This window comes from Cupressus sempervirens, chromosome 7, assembly GCF_028749045.1.
Source record: "Cupressus sempervirens isolate cs-2001-9-10 chromosome 7, ASM2874904v1, whole genome shotgun sequence".
Lineage (NCBI taxonomy): Eukaryota > Viridiplantae > Streptophyta > Pinopsida > Cupressales > Cupressaceae > Cupressus > Cupressus sempervirens.
The window spans coordinates 145,879,007-145,902,999 of record NC_143124.1 but is presented as its reverse complement, the minus strand read 5'-3'; the positions used below and the strand labels follow the sequence as shown (position 1 = coordinate 145,902,999).

Genomic DNA, 23,993 nt, shown 5'->3' with positions numbered 1-23,993 from the left:
TGGTAGCGGTGAGACTTGTCTATTGTCGTCGGTAAATATTGAGTAGTCGACGGGTTGATGTCATTGGTAATTGTTATATACCTGATGGGCCCCTTCAAGAAGGTTCTTGTTATGTAGCTGACGGGCCCCTTCGGGAAGGTTCTTGTTATGTAGCCGACGGGCCCCTTCGGGAAGGTTCTTTGGAATGGTATATGTACAACTTTGGATCATGGTTGTAATCATTATTGGAAGCATAATGTAATGTCTTTGGCATATGTGAATAATAAAAGGAGCACTGTTGTTACATATTTCTGTTCATTGTCTATATTTATTAATTCATTTACACCATGCGGTAAACATTTGGCACTATTGCCCGATGGACCTAGAACGAAGGTAGAGGAATGAAGACTAATGTCAAATCAACTTAACAAGGATAGAAATAAGCTTAAGGGAAAAGATGGAATGCGCACTGCACAAGAAAATTTAATTTTGGCACAACAGGCTGAATGTAGATGGAGGTTTCAGCAAATTGCCGACGGATACCGAAGCACTAAGGAATTGTTGAAGGAGACTCGATAGTGGGTGGAATTGGTGGAAGAAGAAAAGGAAGAATTTTTGAACTTGTATTTGCCAAGGGAAGAGAATCTAGATGGAAGGGAATTAACTCGCATGGCTTGGAGTGCTGAGGGAGCACGAGCGTAGAGTGAACTCTTGTCCGCGATACACTTCCGGAACGGACAACTTCGCTTAATGAAGACCCTTCTTCATGAAAGAATGCAGCTGTTGGAAATAAGACAACTATTGGAGAAAGCGCAGGTGTGGGAGTACAGAGCGCCAGTGTGGGAGTACAGAGCGTTAGTGTGGGAGTGCAAAGCACTAGTGTGGGAGTGCAGAATAGCACCGGTGTTGTAGTGCCAAACAACACCCGTACACACAATCAAGTAATAATGGCAAGATTGAAGGAGAAGTTGCCAAAGTTTGATGGTGATGGAATGACCGATCCAATCAAACACTGTATTACATGCGAAACAATTTGGAGGGCGAATGGTGTAATTGACACAGATGAATGGGTGCAACAATTTCCAGCAACCCTAAGGGGTGTAGCAGTTGATTGGTTTGCCGACGCTGATCCCCAGAAATTAAATACATGGACGAACATTAAAAAGGAATTTATCACCGAGTTTCAATTGCTGCACGACGACAATGAAATTGTAGTAGAAATCTACACCACCAAACAAGGAAAAAATGAAACCATTCGTGTATATGCCAGAAAGCTAAAAGAATTAATAAATAAAATGGAAAGTAAGCTGACAGATGGGCTGAAGAAGAGATGGTTTATTGAAGGACTACGACCGGAGTTGAGGAAGAAAATGAAAATTGTGCCACCATCATCATACACTGAAGCATACAATTAGGTGATGGACTTAGAGAAAGTGAACAAAAAACAAAAAAGAAGAAGAAAAGTAGCTCGTTCGACTCAGATGACACGTCTTTGGAAGAAGATAGCAGTGATGAAGAAAAGGGTAGCAAGAAGGTCTGAGATCTCCAAAAGGATATGATTAGAATGATGAAGGAATTCAAGAATATGCAGAAAGTAACAAAGGGAAATGAGCTATGGTGCACAGAATGTAAGACAGAAGGTCACACGAAGGGATCCTGTCCGAAGAGCCAGTTCTGTGAGATTTGCCAAATTATGGGACATTCCCTAAAAGGATGCCCTTTCAATATGAAAACAAGAGGACCTCAACAAGTGCTTCTAACACAGGAGGCTTCCACGTCTAGAGGGAGCGAAAACACCGATAATGAGGGTGCCACGTCGGGAGGGTACAGAAATAATAGACAAGGGCAAAACAACAATAATGCCAACAATAATAATGGGAGCCATAGCCGAATTCAGTACGATGCGAACGGTCGCCCAATGGTACAATGCTCAGCATGCAATTTGTGGGGCCACTTTGCCTAAGACTTTACAACGGAAAATGCACCAAAGTTGTTATGCAGATGGTGCGGTCCTGGAGATCATGAAGATGCCAAGTGCTCGAAATCAAGAGTAAATTTGATCACCATCGAGACGGACGAAGAGGAGGTTTTGGCAATCACACGAGAGTAAGAAAAACTGTATCCCGACCAGACAGAAGAAAAGAACAGATTGAAAGAAGCGCAGGTAGAAATTGAGAAAGCAACGTAGGCGAAGAAAGCACATTTGAAGGACACTACCGGTACCTCAGCAAGGAACTGCGTGGAATAGAACATCATACGACAGATATTACAAACTGAAGTACCAGTCAAAATAAACGATCTGCTGCTCACAATGCCTCAACTTCGATCGGCACTCACAAACATTGCTCTGACTACTAAATTACTAGGAGAACACAGAAGGGAGAAGGAAAGTAGAGCAAGTATAGTAGACAGAAGGGAGAAGGAAAGCGGAGCAAGTGTAGCGGACCCAATGCTACTAGCCCTTACATCCAAACGACATCTGGTGGTTGTCAAGATGGGAATTCTAGGAACTGTTTTGATAGACACAATTGTGGACGAAGGGTCTGGCGTGAATGTGTTACTGGAGGATACCTGGAAGAGGTTAGGACAGCCAACGTTGTGGCCACCTACATTTCATTTGCTCACGGCAGACCAGCACGGGATCAAACCGTTGGGAATCCTGATCGCACAACCAGTGACTGTTGGAACACAGCTGTTCCTATTCAATTTCATTGTCATCCACTGAAGAGGAGAGGATATGACACCATTTTGGATTGGGGATGGCTTGTACAAGCAAAGGTTAAGCATGACTAGAAGAAGAATACACTATTAATGGAAAGCAGGGAACGACGATTCATTATTGATTTACACACACAAATGGTGGGCGAAGAAGCCGTATCATCTGATTCCAAAGAAGAGGATGAAGGAAAGCAGCGTTTGGAACCCAATAAGGAAGGAGTCCCATAGTTGGAAGGTGGATTGACGAACAATGATTTGAATTCGGTGAACGGCCTTTTCCATTGGCAGATGGAGGATTACGAGCTCTTTTCGAGCTATAATATGTTAAGGGTTGACGAAGGTGAGAAAGAAGAGGGAAATGAATGTATGAAGGAATACATAAAAGCAGAAAAAGGAAAGGCGGTTATGACAAAAGTTGAAGGGAAGAACATACAATATGAACGCAGAAAAAGGAAAGATTCCACCGTACGGTACACAATAAACGGACCACGCAAAAAGAAAATGTTATGTCGAACTATAGATATAGTAGAAATGTGCTGGCAGCAAGGAAAACACATCATAAGGTCTGCACAGGAAACAAAGAGGAAGGGTTTAATAAAAACTTCAGCAGTACAGAGTGAAGGTTCTAAAAAATTCATAGTATGCGACATGGAAAGCCTTAGGGAAAGGTTGTATAATCCGAACAAACTCAAGGAGAAGCGATTGTAGGCACAATGGGCCATGGAGGTGACACAAAACAAGCGGAAGATAGGGCATGAGAAGCGTTTGAAATTAAGTTTCAACCAAATCAGCTGGTGTTGAAGTATAGCGGACGAAACGAAATCAAACCGGGGAAGTTTAAGGTCAAAAGGGTTGGGCCATACCAGATCCAGGAGGTAGGTGATAATGGAGCAATAAAGTTGTGGACTTTAGACAAACAAGAAATACCAGAGGCAGTCAATAGTTCGAAGCTAAAGATGTACTATGCTAGAATGATCCCCTCGTTATCAGAGAATGGTGAAACTCAAAGGGAGAATTTTTTTTAAAAATTTGAAAAAAAAGAAGTGTAATCATCATTGGAAGCATAATGTAATTTTTTGGCATATGCGAATAATAAAAGGAGTACTGCTTTACATATTTCTGTTCATTGTCTGTATGCATTAATTCATTTACCCCAATGCAGTAAACATCTATTACACAGAGCATTGCTTTTGGAGCGATTACTATAAGGATGAGCAACATTGATTAATGATTTGAAAAGAAAAAATGTTAGACAGCAGCGACTAAGAAACAAAAATGAGTTAGTCAGGAGTATTCAGCAGTTAATCCAAACATATTGAGGATGCTGATAGAGACAACTTCTTCCAGCACAACTGACAAATCAAAGACACAGTTCAAGCATAAGTTGATATAGCTATGTTAAGCATCTAGGATAAGTATGCTATTAGAACAATCAGTGACAAGTGAAAAAATATATTGAAAGAAGGTGAAATACTAGAGATGCACAGGAATCAAGAGTTTCCAGTCAGCATATGGAGTTTCACGGAATTCACAAGATATTAAAAGAATGATTTATTATTAAATGTGAACGGTTAATATTCAAGAAAGCTCGATAAAGAAAAAGCTGCACAGTAAGAATTACTTTTGTAAGAGTAGTAAAAGCAATAAGAGCATTTCATAGATTGGGAATGATAATACTGAGATTGACAGCAACAAGAAGTTGACTAACAAGTCATTGCACAAGAGAGAAGTCAGTGGATTAGATAATAGTGATATTGAAAGATTAATTAAACAGCCATTGCAAAACAATAAGAGATTAGGTTAATGTGTGCTAAGTTCAAAGACAGACAGTGATATGTTGTTCAAGAAGTCATATTTAAGAATCAGTTTAATGACAAAGGAACCACCATATATTAATTGACATGATTATATTTAGGAGAGTAAAGTTGTTTTGAATGAAAAGCTACAACATTTCACAGAAAAGTTATAATAAAGATATAAAAGATGGAGAAGAATATAAAAGTGGAATGAGTAAGAAATAAGAAAAGAATAAAAAGTTGAAGAAATGGAATCAATAGAGAAGAGAGTAGAAGACAGAAGGTGTGTTGAGGATAATATAAAAAATATGAAGTGTATGTGAGGATTAAAAATAAAAGAGTGATAAGAATGTGGAAAGGAAAAAGGGTATAAAGAAGATTGGTAAATAAGGAAAGTTGTTACTTAGTTGACAGAGATATAAAGGAAGGTATCTGCAAATACAAGCAAAGGTCTAAGCATATATGTATTAGATTGAAGTAGTTGAATTAAGTGTTCATCATCTGTTGAAGAAAGCAACATTGACAAGGTGGAAAAGAAGTTTGTGTGCGGTGGGTCGGTGCTCACAAAGACAAAGCAGTGGGAGTTGGTGCTTCTAGTAGGTCGGTGCCTGCGAAGTGTGGGAGTTGGTGCTTCTAGTAGGTCGGTGTCTGCGAAGTGTGGGAGTTGGTGCTTTCGGTGAGTCGGTGTTCATAAGCGTAGAGGTTGTAGCCTCTAGTAGGCTGGTGCCTACAAAACATTGTAAAAGAACAAGTTTATATACAAAGCAATAATTTTGCCATGGTTTCCTCCTGCATTGGGTTTCCACATAAATCATTGTATCATTTTGTTCATGCGCATAATTGTTTATTTCAGTTTTTGAAGCTAACTGTTTGGATAAAAAAATATTTTGGAAGAGTTGTTATTTTATCGATTCACCCCCCCTCCCCTCCCCTGTCCCCCGACCTTGACAATATAAATGTGTTCTCTTCACAACATGTAGTTTCTGCTATGTATTCTTCTTCAGCAGTAGATAGAGAGACTAAAGCTTATTTCTTACTAGATGATAGAACAAGACTATTGCCCAAAAAGAATTTATTTCCATTAGTATTCTTTCTATTGTCCAAATTACCAGCTCAATCAAAACATCTATATGTGCTTTTAAGATGAAGTCTTCACCTCTTGGGTACTGTAAACCAAAAATCAAGATTCCTTTCAAGTATTTGAATATTCTCTTCACTGCCTGTATATTGTGTCTATTTAGAGGTGCTTGAAACCTTGCAACCATCTCAACTACCTGCATCATATAAGCTCCGGAGGTTGTTATATAAAGAAAACTTCTTATAGAGAGAATGATTTGCTTCAGGATTTTCGTTATTCTTTCCTAACTTACATTTTGTGGCCATTGGTATACTCACAGGGTAAGAATCCTTCACTCTAAAAAATTCCAGCACTTCTTTGGCATACATAGTTTGTAAACTAAAAATTTCATTACCAAATTGAGATACTTGTAATCCTAGGAAGAAAGAGAGTCCACCTAAAATGGACATTCCAAATTGTTCTTGCATTTTGAAGGCAAAGTCTTCACACGTTCTATTTTTTCTGCCTTTGATGATGATATTACCTACATACACTACAATAATCAATTTATGATCAGCTTCAATTTAAAAATAGAGATTGCTGTCTGCTACACCTCTTTTGAGCCCTTGTTCTTGCAAGTATTTTTCCGAACGAGAATAACAATCCTTGGGATCAATAAAGAGCTTTCTTGATTTTGTACATGTACTCTTGTTTTTTTTTGACAAGATGATTCCTTCAGCTTGTTCAATGTGTACCTCCTCTTCAAGATGTCCATTCAGAAACACTGATTTGAGAGCAATCGGTAAACTTTGAAGCTTTTGTGGCAAGCAATTGCTTGGAACATTCTTATGGCCTATAGACATGCAATTGAGCAAATGTTTCTTTAAGGTCAACCCATTCTACTTGGGCATAACCTTTACATACCAACATTTATTTGTTCTTTATCATTTGACCATTTTCATTCAAACTTATTTTTGAACACCCACTTACTACCAATTACATTTTTCCTTAGGTCTTCAAATGAGTTATGAAGTTTCATTTCTCTATTTGATTTAATTCTTCTTCCATCATACTTACCCCATCTGTGTCTTTGATAGCTTCCACAAAATCTTTGGGTTCAATTTTAGAAAGACATATGTTATGGTGTGGTCGCCAACCTTTTCCTTGTTTGAATATATTACCCATGTCGTCAGAAAAGAAGTCTTCTGGATTATTTTTTTGAACAAACTTTGAGGGTGTTTTAGGTGCCTTTGCTAGTGTTAAAGATTTCTCGTTTTCAAATTATTTCTCTTCTGCTGTGCAACTTTTTCCTTTTTTAGGATCAACTTATTGAGTTATTTCTCCATGATGTATGTTATCACAAACATTTCTACTTTCAATTTGTGAAATCTTTCATTATAGCACCTAAAAGCTATTCTTATTGAAGAATAGCCAAGAAACATTGCTTCAATGTATATAGCCTTAAACTTGCCTAAATTTCATTCATCTATCCTTATATAGAACTTGCTACCAAATAATTTATTGTAATTAACCATGCAAGGCCTGCCTTTCCAAAGTTCATATTGAATCTTCTCACGATTGACTCTAATTTGTACTTAATTTAAAATATGAACTGTTATATGCTCTGCTTCTCTCCGAAAAATGTCTTCTAATCCCATCTCTTTCAATGAATTCCTCAAATTCATTTGAGGTGAACTAACCACCTTGGACATTTAATTTTTAATCCAGTTTTCTTTTCTATTAAAGGCCTTAAACATCTTAAACTTCTTTGTTGCTTTAGTTTTTCTTTCAAAATGTTACCAAAGTAAATCCAAAGTAGTTATCAATTAACAACATGAATTAGTTTTCACCTTGCATACTTTTTGTGCAAGTTGGTCCACAGAGATCTAATTGAGGCATGTTGAAGGTGATAACTTCTTGTTTAATTCAGATCAGTGAATAACCTTGGGTTCTGTTGTGACGTTTTCACACCATCACCCCATTGCAAATAGCGAGCCCATCTTTTTGCTTGTTGTTGTTAGGCTAGTTAGGTTTTAGTGGTAAGTTTGGCAATTTAGAGCTTTAAAACTGAGGGGTAACGCAGAGGCCGAATTTCCAAGTTGTGATTCTGAAGTGGGAAGTCAAAATCAAATTTCTCTCATTAAATTGGCATTTTCAAGAAAATTTCTATGTGTTGGGAGTCAAAATCCAAGAATACCATGAATTTCCACCACTTTGGAGGATCTGGGCTTGAAAATTTTCGAAGTGTTTGAAAAATCCGGACAAGTGGTGATTTTCCCCCAAGTATGACCTTGAAAATTTTTCGAAGTGTTGGAAATGTCCAGACTGAGGTGGATTTTCCATCCAAGGGCAAATGTGGAAATTTTTCTGTTGAGAATGTCCATACAAGGGTGGATTTTCCCCCTTGTGATAGCAAAACAAGATCAAATTTTACTAAGTATAGAATGAATCCTATCCAAATCCTAATTGATTTTCCAACTTTACAAGGATAGAGGCGGAGTGTGGATGAGACCTTCAGGTCCATGGATGATGTGTTGGAGAGGAAAATGTGGACTTGGCCTTTGTTTGGAGGAAATCCATACCTTCATCGTTTTTCCCTTTTATGGCCTTTTTAATTACTAAATAAAGTAAATAAAGGGAAATTGATAAAGTAAGAAGCCTCTAGAAGGGTATCAAACTTTTATCCCACATTGCTTGTGGGAGGTAAATCAACAAGCTAAACCCCTTTAAAAGGCCATGAACTAAGAGGAAAAATCACAAGGATTTATAAAGACAAAGGGCCAAGTGGCGGAAAGTCTGGAGCAAAAGAGCTGGGGCAACATCATTCCAACTCAAGGTGGCTGGAATTGGATGGTAGAGAATTTCTAAGATCTCGAAAGGAGATTGATATCCCCATGAGTGGAGACCGATTTGAGGCTAAAAGAAGACCATTTTTCTTGTGACATTGGGGGCACTAAGGGGGTGAGTTGGAGTGTTGCAGGCCCAGATCTGCAGACTGTCTGAAAATGGGCCTTTTTTTAGAAAATCAATTCAAAGCCGAACTTGCTGGACTTGTTTGGGGATCACTTCCCAGTCATCTGACATCATTTTGAAGACATTAAAGGGCCCAAAGCAAGGTGATTTTAAACCTGAATTCGCAGACTTTCACTGGGGCAATATTTTTTTCAAATTTCATGGAAAATAATTTATAAGCTGAATCTGTCCAAACTTGTTTGCTGAGTCTTCTCCTCCCCATTGCTCATCATTTCCAACCATTATTGGTCAGTGAAAGTCTAAGGCATGGCTGCCATGAATAAAAATCTGAAGACTGGGTCTGAAAATTCTAATTTTGTTGGTTTGTTTTTTTGTCTGCAATCTGATCCTAGACTTGTTGTAGGCTTTTGGTAACATCTTGAGACACATTCTAAGCCATCTGCAAGTCTGAAACACCTTTTCCATCAGAGCAAATCTGAAGCATCCATGTACAGGGGCGATATTCTTTGAAAATTTATTAAAAGTAAAGGAACTAACCTGCCCAAGATTAATTGCAGAATAATCTTGACATTAAAACCTACCATTTCCAAATGATTTCAGTCACTTAGGGTCTGAGGTAAGGCTGTTACAAGAAAAAGTCTGAGGACAATTTTCTGAAAATCAACTTTTCTTTAGATCTGGATTTGTCCGATTCATTGCCGTCTGACCCAAGTTATACTAGCACCTTGTGGATGTCACCTAGAGGTCAATTCAAAGGCCATACAAAGATCTGAAAAGGTATGTTGCAGACTTGTCCTCAGAAAATCAGGACTTCTCTTGTCGTGACAATAAGGTTTGTCCTAGGTCAAATCCATTCGTGCTCCTATGAGAACTCCCATGTATTGATTGGATTATGTTGGGATTAAAGTTGGAGCCCATCTAAAACTAATTTTCAGACTTGACCATTAATTGTCTTCAGAAAATCAGAACTTTGCTTAAGTCTGATTCTATTAGTCTAAGTGATGGATTATTGTTCTAACTCACGAATAAGCACAAACTCGGGTTCCAAACATTAGTTACAATTATAGTGCATGGATTTTGGGCATGGTTTGGATCAGTTACAAATCATTTTCAGGCTTGTCCTCAGAAAAATTTTGGTTAGTTTTTATCATGAACTTGGTTTTAGCACTTGATGATTTTGTTTGTTGTTCACCAACTTGGACTTTGCTTAGTTTGGAATGCTGGGATCATCATAAGAAGAATTAAAATGAAATTACAGACTTGTCTTCAGAAGTTTTAAGCCTTCCAAGTAACTAGTTCGTTGTCATGATTGAATTGTTGTTCATTTCCAAGGTTTTGTATGAATCTCAGGTCATGATTTGGAGTTAATTTGATAAGTTAGGGGACTGATTTGAGGATGTTATCATTACTGATTTGAAAACCAGAATTCATAAGTTTGTCTAAGTATTATGGATCTTTGGTCTTTTGATATTCTTGTTTGCATTTTGATTGTTGCTTCCCTTGGATTAGTTCATTAAAATTAAGTGTAAAATTAATTGTTTAATCCAAGGATACATTCAAGCAGTTTCTTGATATAAACTGAATATTTTCATAGGTCTTTATTCCTTACTAACTTTGAGCTTTGTACTAGGAATCATGTTTGGACTAAGAGCAGGGATAGTCACAAAGAAGTGAACAAAAGAGGTTGGAAGACAAGTTCAAGCTCAAGGCCCAGTATAGCAATGGAAGAGGACTAGCCTCAAAGCAATTAAGTCCAAAGGACCACACTTCAAGATGATGCACTCCAAAACTAGAACAAAGGAAAGAAACTTCAAGGATCAAGCTGAAGGAAGTATCCAAAGATCAAACCATCATCTGAGGTTGAGAGAAAGAAGGAATTCAAGGACAAGACTCTCATCAGGGGAGTGATCTTGATGATGATAGAGCCACACAAGGAAATGGACTTAATATGCCAAGGAAGATGTTATTGTGTTCAAGGGATTTCTCCAAGGATCAAATCCAAAGATGAAGAAGACAAAAGAATTCCAAACAATTGAGGTGAAAATACTAGGACTTCAAGCACTGCAAAGTCCATCCATTGAAGAGAAAGAAGTCCAAAAATGATGAAGAATCCCTAGGGTAAGGTGGTGGAATTGAGGCAAAGATTACATTGAGAATTTAAGAGTTCATGGAGGCCTTCCTAGTAGCGACATTGAGGAACTTAGTGAAATTTTTCTCAAGTTCCTTGATTTTGCTAGAAAGGAGAGGAGCAAGGAAGTCTGCATCTTGGGTGATGACTTGTACACTGACTTGGCGGCTTATACGTTTATAATTGGTCCCCAAGCCTTTGAATTTTTTCATTGGTTCATTTTGTGGTGCTTCTTTTCTATTGGCTACTTTTGGTTGCCCTAATTAGGGTTTGTAATAGATTAATCTTGGCCCTTGATTTTAAATCAATCTTGGTCGTTCATTGTAATTGTGGCTCCTATATAAACCCCACTCCTCTCATTTGTAAAGGACTTGTTGGAGAATAGTTGTGAATATAATGCCAAATTTGCTCTACTTTCAATTTTTGTGTCTTGCATGGTGAATTGTTGTGATCAAGTTTGCATTATTGCATGGTGATCCATATTTCCTCACTTAACTTAGGATTTCATTTCATGTTGATTAGAAGTAGTTTAGTTGGATGAAAGAATTGTGGATGTTTACCTATTAGGCCACTAGCGTCTTGCCGATGGTAGGAATGCCTTGTGTGGTGCGCTAGTGAAAGTACTTAACTTCAATTGATATCCAATCTTTAGTCTGTATCCATTCATGAGATTGAAGAGGGAAAATATTGATTTGAAAATTATTTGAGTATATCCTTAGAAGCTTGCACTAGGTGGGTGGAGTCGCTGACTAAGCTACATCTAGTTGAGTCCAAGTCCGTCCACGTTTCATTGTTGATGTCCATTGAATGAATAAAGTAAGTTCCCTAAGTGATTACCAGCAAATCATATTATTTCACTGAGCGAGTATCCACCTTTGAAGGGAACCTTCAAGTCATTTTATGATCTTACTTTGCAAGCTTAGCATGAGAAATGACCTTATATCAAGAGAGGATTGAATATTTGGTGTTTCACTTCGAAACATTAAGTGTTTGATTCTGTATGTTGTGGTGGAATAAAACTCACTTCAACAGGTTCCATTCTTGAATGTTCCTTGATATTCGAGGGGTAATTCATTTATTTTCAGTCATATCAGCACTTGTTCTGAGCATAGACTACTTAGATCTCAGTGTAATTGCATATAAGAGGGTGTTATGTTGTTTGTCCATCATGTATCAGACTGTAATCAGCCCTTTCATTTGGACTATTTATTTTCTAGAAATGAACCTCACTAGTTTGTGGTGAAGCTTAAGTTATTCATCAACCATTGAAGGTTTGGCACAAAGCTTTCAACCATGGGTTTCATTTTTATTTTTCTGTTTTAGGTTGTATTTTCTTTTTAGAAAATCAGAAAATAGAGAAAACTCCTCATTAGAGACATTGAAATATTATACACCGTGAACATAAATCACCCCCAAAATTATGTCGTAAATATTGTAATTTATATGTCCAATTTCAGGTTAGTTTTTATTTTGCAAGGAGTTTCCCTGTATTCAAAGAGTTGTTCTACTGCACATCTATATCGTTTTGTATCGCATTGAATGATGCAAATTTAAAACTATAACAGGTTAAAAAATAATTGATTCAATTGGGAGTTCAAAAGCTTTGGATATTAAAACAATTCAAAATGGTAAGGGAAAAATTCCTATGGAAAAATGCCAGATCTATTCTACAAATCTGGCTAGTGCAAAAAGTCTATACACCAAACTATATTTTGTAACTATGGTTTAAACTTTAATCTTATGGACTGTATACATGATGAATTATTTGCAACTTAGTGCATTTTAGAAATTTGGAGTTCATATTTTACTTTTAGGTATGTTATTAATGGAATGCACAAGAATTTCTTATCTTTAGGATTTTCCTTTTTTTAGCTTAGATCTTAAAATGTTCTTCCGTCCCCTATTATCAACATTTTTTCAACCATCCCTGCCCAGAAACACCATGAGATATTAGCTGCCAATTAATATGCACTTTGAGGTAGAATTTTAAAGCAACATACTAATTCTATTGATCTCATTGTTGAACTAGAAAACAATGAGGGTTTTCTTAGCTTAAAATTGAGCTGATGTTGGTTATTATTCTCTCCTTTAGGTTTCAAAAAATACAACCAAGAAATCAGAGCTTCTGGCTATTGTTTCATTTCTTCCTAGACATAGTTTTGCTTCTATGATTCCTATATTCCTATAAGATACAAGTTATACATTCTTCATTCTGAATTTTGTGCAGATTTCAATGTTCCATCTGGTACAAAAGAAGTAAATATTTTTTTGGTCTTCCTCAAACAGCTGAAGGATGCACTTACTGTAAGTTAAATTCAGAAAACAGTTAGTGAAAAATATTTTAATCTTGTCATGAGTTCCTTGGCTCTTAGTGATAATGTCATAATGATCTAGAGCTCTTGTTCTGGGGAAACAAAATGAGAGCATGCACAGAGGATAAGGTGATGTTAGAGGGTAAAAACTACAATTTATTAGAACAATGCAATGTCTATCATCAATATCTTTTGCAGAGTGAATTAGAAATAGGAAATCAAGTATACTTTTCTAAAGCCATCACTAAGGGCAATGAAGAAGAAATCTCTCTATATCTGAATTAACTAGAAAAGAGAAATAGTATAATGGAAAGAGATTGGTGTATATGCTTCAATAATATACAATTATTATTGCCTGAAAATAAGTGAAAACGGGAAAGTAATGCAAAAGGATTGGTATGTATGTAAATACATGCATATCTGCATTATTAAGGCCAAACATTCATTAAGTAGACTATGGTGCAGTGATCTCCACATTGGAAGAAAACAATGGAAGGTTGGAAAATAAAAATCGTGATACAAAGCACTGGATTCTACAACTATCTTCTGTACCCAAATCAAAACACTTGGGGTGCTAATCTTTGTGCTTGTTCTCTTTGAAAATGTTCTGGGTTATTCAGTAATATCAGTCCTCTTCTGACAACATTGGCATTTTCTATAAGGGCCCTGCAGTTCTGAGAAGAACCTCCACAGGGCCCTGCTGAAAGCCCTGAAAACTGAGGATACATAAAAGCAAAAGAAAATAGAACTGAATTAACATAATAAATCATAAATAAAGTTATATTAATGCAAATTCTTATTACTAGTTTGTTTATTTTAATTATGATTGCACATGTAATGTTGATGGTATGGTAAATATTGTTGGTACAATTAAATATCAGTAATTACACTTATGTTTATTTAGAATAATACATTTTCATATTAGCTGTCTTGTAGATGCATAGGAGTTTGCATTTCATTTTAGCACATGTTATTGGAGAAATTCACTTGAGGTGGAGCCAGTTATCATCTCATACCTCTTTATGTTTGAGATCCACCTTTAGTGCTCCTATCACATTATCATCCTCTCATTGTTGCACATACTTTGTTGTAAAATAGAGGATGATCCACTGCTGGTGGACATGTGATCACACCTAGTGTGATTGATAGGTTATCTCTCGCATCACTCCTAGTTATCATGCATTGCCAATATATTCAAGCACATCTACATTGTAATTATTGATTGGGCATCTATTATCAATTGATCAATAGTGAATGAAACATTTGATCATATTATTTTGTCTCTCTTATTTGTGCTTTCAAATGAGCTTCTAGATCTCGACATTTAATTATTTTCCTTCAACAAATTCTTACATGATATTAGAGCCATAGGAGTGTCATTGTATTACCATTTGAGAGCTATTTATCTCATATTTTGGAGGGTCATGATTCAGATCAAGAGGTTCAACAAGTATTGGGAGCATCTAGAGAAAGATTTGACCTTGCCATTGTGCCTATGTGGCTGTTTCGGTGAATTTTAACTATAAATTTGCCTATTGGGAAGAAAGGTCAAATTTGAGGCAAATGTTTTTTGAAAATCAAGCTTAGACAACATTATTTGCAATTGGGTACAATTTACAATTTTGGATGGTTCTGCAAATTTTTGTACTTTTCCGTCAATTTTCATTTTTGAATTGGGCATGTTTGTCAAGCAAAATTTTGTTTTTGGTTGAATTAACCTTATGTGTTTTATTAGAAAACGAAGCATGTGGTAGGTATGACCATAGTTGGAATCCTTGGAGCCCCCCAAAAGTTTAATCGAGAAAAACTTGGCCATTTAAAAAAAAAACTCGGGAAAACTCTGCAACCTAAAATAAACCGCTGAAATTTAATTAAAAATACATTTTTTTGCCAAATTTAATGAGAAGATGCATCTAATAAGTTAATTAAAGAGAACACAAAAGAAACAAGTCTCTAGAATGCACAAATGCAACTGGCATTGCAAAAAATTATTATTTTTGCCCTATATTGCTGGGCCAGCATGTGCTTTTTGCTGTTCTGCAAGTTTTTAAAAAAACTCATCGATTAATCGGCGATTTTTTGCCTCCCACCAAGTAAACCCTTTCTGCTCGCCAAGCTCAAAAACTCAATGAGTGTTGGAAACTCACCGATTACTCGGTGATAGTTCCAACTATGGGTATGACAACATCTATAGAGATTCGTATAATAAATAGATCCAACATACATAATTGGCTGTTGCTTTGTTTACAGTTCACAGACTTACCATTATAAAGGTCAAAGAACACAATTTGTTAATGCATATGGGGCTAAATTGCTAGCTTCTCCAACTCGGAAAACATTGTAAGCCCTCTTCAAAGGGTCTATCTCTCCCACATTCTAAGAAGCCATTTTGTAATCACACATACTCGAGGGTTTGGATGAAACTTTCTGCGAGATTAAGACATCGTTTTCATTGTTTCACTGCGGACATTGGTGTCAACAAGCTTGCTAGTTCCTGCCGAGTTGGCACGAGTGCTTGCCACATTGTCATCCAAGGTGACATTGTCTTCCCCAAATAGCAAGTGATCCTTCAAACAAAAAAAATTTGTTTCAAACATTTTCTATCGAGCTAGGACCAATCACCAATTTGCACATGGATATCAATGCTAAATTCTGTAATGTCCCCATTATAAAATAAATGTATTTAGTTAAACCTTGTTAATGGGCCGATTGATTTAATATATTTCGGACCCATTTTTATTTTTTCGTAGTTTGTGTCACCGTCAGATATCTTTGCACACCCTCGAAAAGTTCTCAAGGGGTATTTAAGCACAGCTTGTAGGTAGTCTTTAGGTATGCAATTTGGATTATTTTCTCTGTACTGCGAATTCTTATTGGGATTCTTTGTTGTTCGCCATTTTGGAATTGAAAGATCTTTCCTATTTGGTCATCTCAGTTTCGGTGGAAATCAACCCTCACCCTATTCCATCGCCTGTAATACTTCGCTCAGATCTGGCAAATCAGAGCACCATCTTTTGGCATATATTGAAGGGATTATTCGTATCCAAATTTCTATTATTGTGTTTGATCTACTCATTTTTTGTAAGAATGTGTTTGCATTTATTGTTGTACCATGTGGCATCCAGACATTTTCGTTTGGCTTCCTCTTGGTCTGTACAGCCATAGTGAACATAGAATACGGCCATCTTTCTTTGTTTGGTAGTGAATACCATATGTCATCATCATACCCGTACGGCCATTTTGTACGACCCTTCCAATCTCCTATCTTACTTCATGCAGTCACCGTACAGCCCTTTCCTTCTCACCGTCCCCCTACGCATGGCCAGGTATTCCAAATACCTATGTGAATTCTGGTGCCCTGAATGAGATTACTAGGTCACGCCCAAGATAAGCAAATGAACTGGTTCAAGAGAATTGATCATAGGTCTCTATCATCATGTGTAGAAAGCCCTCATAATCTCAAATGCAAAATATTGGCATTCGTATCACCCATTCCACCTACACTTTTGGATGCTATTCTTCACCAGATGGTTCTTAGGTGTTTCCTGGCACCATCTCCTACATTCGGCTCCATTTAGGCCTTCAAAGGAAATATTTTGTGGTGTGAGGTGATCAAGTGTAGCTGGTTGTGTTGCCTGCTTGTCCTTTTTTTTACTTGTGCCTGTGCTTGTGCCTCCTGCAACACGCACTCCTGATAGTAAAGTCTTCACATTTCTATTCATGGTTGTTCTTGTTATTGAATCTTTGTTTAACTTCTTCTTCTAAGCTATTTTCCTGGCTGACTGCATAATTGTCTCTTCTTTAGTCTTTTTGTGTGATGAGGACAAAAACAGTTAGGTTTGATTTCACTTTAAAGTTGCCCAATTTGATTTTGTTACACCCGTTGTATTTTAATACTAATTGGCCTAGTTGGAACTTGTTTAGTTTTAGGTGCTTGTCTTTCCACATCTTGCGTGTGCATTGTGAAACTTCAGTGGCCCATTGTGCTTGTAGTCGTCATTCGTCAAGTTTATTTAAGTTATACAACCTTTCCCTCAGACTTTCCATGTCTCCAAGTTTATTTTCAATCACTATTCGTAAACTCGGTACCATAAACTCTACCGGTACTATGGCTTCTTGGCCATACATCAGCTGGAACGAAGTGTGTCGCATGGTAACTTTGTAAGAAGTATAGTATGCCCACAATGCCAGTGGTAACTTTTCCTCCCAATCTTCACTTTCAACTGCGCGAGACTTGTAGATTATTGCAACCAAGATTTTATTTATGGGTTCTGCTTGTCCGTTTTCTCTAGGATACTATAGGCTCAATAAAGAATGGTATATTTTGAATTTCGTAGTGAGTAGCTGGATGACATGGTTGAAAAAATGTCCCCCACAATTGCTTGTCAACTATATCAGAATCACATATCTCATAATGATCTTCTCATAGATAAATCTTGTTGTGTTCACTGCAGAGTTGTCCGCTGGAGCTCGCACCTCTACCCACTTGGTAAGGTATTTTGTTGCTACAACAATGTACCTGCATCTTCGGGTTTTTCTCACCTTAAGGGGCCCACAAAGTCCTGCCCCCAACGTTCAAATAGTTCCTGCACATGTGAAGAGTTCAGAGGCATGAAATCCCTCTTCGGTGGCTTCTTGACCCCCTGACATGTCTCACATGCAATGACCCACTCTCTCACGTCATTGTGCATGGTTGGATACAATAATCTTGCTAGAAGTATCTTCAGTGCTATCGTGCTTGACCCTATATGTCCTCCTGCGGGCCCTTTATGTACTTCCTTCAATACTTTCGGTATTTCTTCCTCTAGAACACATCGTTGTAAAATCTAGTTAGGTCCCATCTTATATAGAAACCTGTTGATTAATTGGAATGTTCAACTTCTCAGTACTAGTTTCCTCCTCTCGCTTGGCGCGGGCATTTCCCTAGGAAATTGCCTTGTCGAAAGATATTCCCCGATACTCGCGTACTATGATGGTAGTACATCAATCTAGAGTAGTTATGCGTTGGGAAAGTCATCATTGACTCCCTTCGAAAGTTATCCTGATTTGATCCTAGATAGATAATCCACACTTACGTGGCTTTTCCCAAGGCGTACCACAATTTTAAATGTAAATTCCTACATCTGCTTATCCGTCCTTGGATGATCGTTTTGTTCACGAGATATAGCAAGGCTTGATGATCTATGTAGAACACGAATAGGGTCGCCAGTAGGTAGTGTCTAAACTTTTGCATGGTGTACACCATTTTGAGAATCTTCCACTCTGTCGTACTATAATTCTTTTCTACCTTAGACAATAGTCTACTTGCAAAGTACACTGGGTGGTCCAATCCATGATCACCTATCTATGCCAACATTGCTCCGATTAGATAGTTTCACACATAGACGTGTACATGGAACTCCTTGTCCTAGTTTGGATAAGCTAGGATAGGTGTTGTGGCTAGTCGTGTTTTCAATCCTTGAAAGGTTTCATCTTGCTTTGTTTCCCATTTGTAGCGTCCCCCCTTATAGATTAGCTTGTCGAGTGGGTAGGATATTTTGGCAAAGTTCCTAATAAACTTTTGATAGTACCCTATGTGTCCTAGGAATGATTTTACTTGTCACATCTATCGAAGGTGGCATTTCTAGAATTACTCAGACTTGCTCATTATTCGTCTTTAATCCTACTTTGCATACGATGTATCCCAAGAGTTTCCCCTAAGCTACCATAAATCTACACTTCTTCGGATTTAGTGCTAGCCGCACTCATCTACATCTTTCCATGCATTCCTTGAGTGCGGTCACATGTTTGTCATCCACACTGAAGACTGACCAATTGTCCAAGAATGCTTTGAAGTTCCTGATGGACATCTTGTCAAAGATGTGTAGGATAATTCTTTGAAACATTCAGCATTGTATAGACTGAGCGACATTCTGTTGTAGTTGTATACTCCATCTTCTACTATGAAGGTTGTTTTGAGCTTATCTTCTTTTGCAATGGATATCTGGTTGTAACTGGAAAATCCATCCATGAATGAATATATTTCACGCCTTGCAACTTCTTCCAAGATACTATAAGTGAACAGTATCGGGAACGGATCCTTAATTGTTACTGCATTCAAGCATCAAAAGTCTACACATATCCTTATTTGAGTGGTATCCTTTTTAGAGATATCACAATTGAGGATACCCACTCACTTGTTTGTACCCTAAAAATAATGCCTGCTTCAAGCATCTGATTAATCTCATCTGTGACCCATGTGGCATAGTTTTTGTTCATCCGATATGGTTGCTTCCCTATGGGTACTGCTCCTATCAGTGGGATGCGGTGGATGCACAATTCTAGTGATACCCCTTTCAGGGCTTTGTATGTCCATGCAAAAACATCTTGATTCCTTATACTCCATAAATATTTTAAATGTTGTTGCTTTCAAAACTAGAGTCCAGTCATCTTGCACAAATATGTTTTTTGGATTAGCCTCGTCCCCTAAGTTTACCGTCTTTATGATGGGTTCTTTTTATTTAATAGGCTTATCTTCACTAAATGTATGTGCAGGTGTTTCATCTATCTGTGCCTTTCCTTTCAGTTCTTTCTATTCTGTTGGAAATTCATTCTTTTCCTCTCCCTTACTTCCTTCCTTGACCCCTAACATGTGACAGCTTGGAAAGAGCTCATAATCCTCCATTTGCCAATGGAGTAGGCTGTTCATCGAACCTAAGTGATCATCTTCGGATCCTTCTTTGAGTCTTAGGATTCCTGCGTCATTGGGTTCCAATTGCTTCTTCCCTTTATCGTCCCCTTCCTCACCTTCGGAGTCTAACGACACTGCCTCTTCTCCCATCGTCTGGGTGTGTAGGTTGATTACGAACCTACACCCTCCTTTATCCATAGATGAGTATTCTTTTTCCAGTCATGTTTCACCTTTTCCTATACCAGCCAGCCCTTTCTGAGGATGGTGTCACACCCTTTTCTTTTCAATGGAATGACCACGAAGTCTAGTAAGAAGGGTTGTGTCCCAATCGTTGCGTGTTGTGCCATTAGAGTCCTGAGGGGTTTGATCCCGTGTTGATCGGCAATGTAGGCGACCATAGAGTAGGTTTCCCCAACTTCTTCCATATTTCTTCAGGCAATAAATTTACACTTGACCCTCCATCTACGATGGTGTCCGTGAGGTTAGTTCTGAGAATAGCTTCTCGACTATTGTAGGGTGTCTTCTAGTGTTCAGTGCAACTAGCATTGGGTCTGCTGCAGTTGTTCAGCTTCCACCTTGTGTATCCTTCCCTGGCTCTTATACTGCCTTTGGGGAAGGTGTCATGTTTAAGATTGCAATCTGTAAATGAGGCATTGCAAGAAGAAGGTCATTCAGCTTCATGGGAACCTCAGTTGCATTACCTATCGTATGATACTTTGTTCTACCTAGTTCCTCCTTGAGGTGCTAGCAGTATCCTTTGTTTGTGATTTTTCAGCCTCCATCTCTTTTTCTATTTCCCCTCTTGATTGCTGCATCCTTTTCTTTTCCTCTTTGGAATCTAGATATGTTGTCTGCTTCGCTTGCGCATGAGTAATTGCGAATATTTCCTTGTCACCTATTTCTATGGTTAATAGGTTCACCCCGGGTTTAGGGCATTTTGAATCCTCCTGGTCTGCAAGACCACACCATTTGCACAATAGCTATGGTGTTCCCTTCGTAGAATAGTCTTTGGCGAAGTGGCCCTAAAGGTTGCACACACGGCATTGTATCATTGGCCATCCACTTAGATCGTACTATATCTGGCAATGACCCCTGTTATTATTGTTGTCATCTCGTTTGCGTCAGTTATTGTTCTGGTACCCTCCTAAAGGTTGCTGCGTCATTGTTCATATTTGTTCCCGCTTCTGAGGTGGACACTTCTTGCGTTAGTTATACTTGTTTGTGTCACTTCATTTTCATATTGAACGAGCATTCCTTGGTAGAATGTCCCACAATTTGACAGATATTGCTAAATTGGTTCTTAGGACAGGAGCCCTTTGCATGGCCCTCCTCCTTGCAATCCCTACACCATAGTTCCAACTTCCCCTTCTCTTACTTGGCCAGGATTCTTTTTCATGTTTTTGAACTCATTCATCATACATAGCATGTCCTTCTATAGTGCCCGAACCTTTTTACTTGATTCCCCGTTGCTGCTGCTTTCAGAGGATGAATCTTCTGAGTTCGATGATCTGTCTTTCTTCTTTGTCCCTTTTTTTTTCTTCTTTTTCCCTTTTTTGGAGGTACAATTTTCATCTTTTTTCGTAGTGTTGGTCGTAACCTCTTTTTCTTCAACCCATCTGTTAGTTGGCTTTCCATCTTCCCTACTAGCTCCTTCAGCCTCCTCGTGTATACGTAGATTGTTTCATTCTTGCCTGTTTGGTACTGTAGATTTTTTCTACTATTTCGTTATCATCCCTGAGTAGTCGAAACTTTGCTATGAATTCTTTCTTGACATCCAGCCATGTAGTTAACTTCTTTGGGTCGGTGTTTGAAAACCAATCGATCGCTACACCTCGTAGGGTAGTTGGAAACTATTGGACCAAGTTATCCTGATCTGTTACATCATTCACAGTCTAGATTGTTTCACATGTTTTACAATGTCTGACTGGATTGTCAATCCCATTGCCATTAAATTTCAGTAATTTTTCCTTTGGTCTTGCCATTGTTAACAACTTCTGTATTTGTGGTACTTGTTGTGCTATTTTGCACACTCGTGTGTTCTATGCACCCACATTGTTCTAAGCACCTCTGTTGTTCTGTGTACCTGCATTGTCTGAGCACCCATGTTGTTATGTGTATCCATGTTGTTCTGAGCACCTGTTTTGTTCTTTGTACTTGCATTGTTCTCTGTACCTGCGTTGTTCTGCACAATTGTGCTACTTTAGACAACTACATTACTCTGTGGTATGAAGAGGTCTTCTAAAAGTGAGTTTGTTCGATTCTCAACTTATATCCGTTTGTTAGGTGTATCAGGAACGAAGATTTCACCCCACGCTCTTGCTCCTTTGGCACCTCGAGCTATGTGGGTTCCTTCCCTTTCATCTGAATTCTCTACCCTTGCCCTATACAAGTTTAGGAATTCCTCTCTTGTCTCTTCTACCAAATCCAATCTCTATTGCGTTTCCTCAAGCAAGTCCTCAGCACTCCTTGGTCTGTGCTCTTTCACCACTTCGGTGCCCGTCGATGAACTGTTGAAACTACTGCCTCCGCTCCACCTATTGTGTGAGGATTAATGCTTCTTGTGCTATGTGTATCTCATCCTTGTCTTTTATTTTATTGCTATCCTTATTGAGAAAATTTGGCATTAATCTTCATAACACCTGTTCTGTACCAAGTTCGACTAGCAATGACACCAAATGTTTACCATACAGGGTAAACAAATGTTTATCATATTAAGAGATTAGAATGTAACACAGAACAACATACTTAATTCATATAAGTAGATATGCAATTCCAATTACAATGATGATTCATAATTCCATCTAGATGATGTACATAAACTTTTCGAAGGGGTGACTCAACCGTCACACAACCTTTCGGATACTAACTCTAATCCTGTCGGCTATAGTATAGTTTTGTCAACAACAGTGTCTATGTTCTGAATAACTCATGTTTGATGTTTGATTTTTCACTTTTATTCTTTCTTGACCTTCTTTCAAATGTTAATTCTGTGAATTTATATTGTCCTTGATTCACCATTCTCCTTCCCCATATGTACTTTAAAGATAGATGATCAATTCATTTATCTCTTTTAGTACAAATTAACTAATCATTCATGAACAATGCATATACGATAGAGTTGACACCCTCTTAAGGGAAATAAAATTAAATACTTAGGTTCTTCCTCAATAGAGTATGTGCCACAAAAATTTCAGAAAGAAAAAAAAAATCTTGGAGATATACAAATGTGAAACAAAAATCAGAACCTTCATAAAAATTGAATCTTTTCTATATGATATTTAAGAAAGCTTTTGATGTTATTTAATAATATGTTCAATATTTTATGCTACAATGAAAATCGGGGCTTAAAAGTCTGAATAATATCAATTTTGAAATTTTTTAACAAGCAAACAAACACTAAATGCTTAATTGAAATATCAGACTTTTCCAATATCTGAAATAGTATCAATTATTCAAATGCTTTAATAAACAAGAAAATATTGAATGCTGAAATATCAATCTCAAACAAAATCTGAATTATGAAACTCACCACGATGTCTTGATTAAATAAATCTCTATGCTGGTCTGAAAACAAAAAACTTGTAAAGCTTACTTGCAACTCTTCCCTAGTAGAGTTGCCAATCTATTGGTTCCCAAAACCATGAATTGAAATCCTATGAGGCTTGCCAACTCAATGCTGGTATTTCAATTGATAAAGGCCAACTTGACAAGACTGATTAGTTAGATCCAAGTCCTTTGTGCTTCTAGCTCTGCAAGGCCAAGGTAGGTGCACTTGATCCTGAACCAACCTCTGAAGTCCAAGGATTCTTATAGCAGATAATCTGATCACAAGTGCAAATTTTTTTTCCTAGGAATCTTCTAGTTTGCACCACTTCAAATAGATATATAAAAATGCTGAAAGTATATCAAATTCAAAACTTCACTAATTACTTCAAGGCGTAAATGCTTCAAATAGAATGTAAATACAACTTCCAATATTCTAAAATTTGCAAATATTGAGAATGTAATTATTTGGAAATAAAGATATTTAAAAAAAGGATGCTTTGGATAAAATTGCTTTTAGGTATTAATGTTCTGAAATTAATATGGAGTTTGCAAAATAGACTTCAGTTCCAAATGAAATTTACAGACTAGTGCCTTATCTATTTGGGCAACAAAGTCACTCACAATATAGATTATTACGTACAACTTTATGAGAAAAAAGATATTTTAATATCACAAACTAGCCTGAATTATAGAAAGCAGAAATTTATATCAAATATGCAATTTATTGATAATCTAAGAGGAAATTTATTTTCTTTCAAAAAACAAATTAGATAAGGGAAAATAAAAACATTAGTTTTATCGCAAGCTCCCTATT

The 23,993-nt window shown here is 37.4% G+C and overlaps 1 protein-coding gene across 2 annotated transcripts in view; it reads left to right on the top strand.

Annotated features, from left to right (window-relative positions):
- LOC149545941 (magnesium/proton exchanger-like) overlaps positions 1–23,993 on the top strand; it is a 281,445-nt gene that overhangs the window by 126,424 nt on the left and 131,028 nt on the right. For both annotated transcript variants that reach the window (XM_089790886.1, XM_089790887.1), the window contains one exon: positions 12,879–12,955. In XM_089790886.1, coding sequence (XP_089647012.1) covers positions 12,879–12,955 — 77 coding nt within the window. The remainder of the gene's footprint in view (positions 1–12,878; positions 12,956–23,993) is intronic.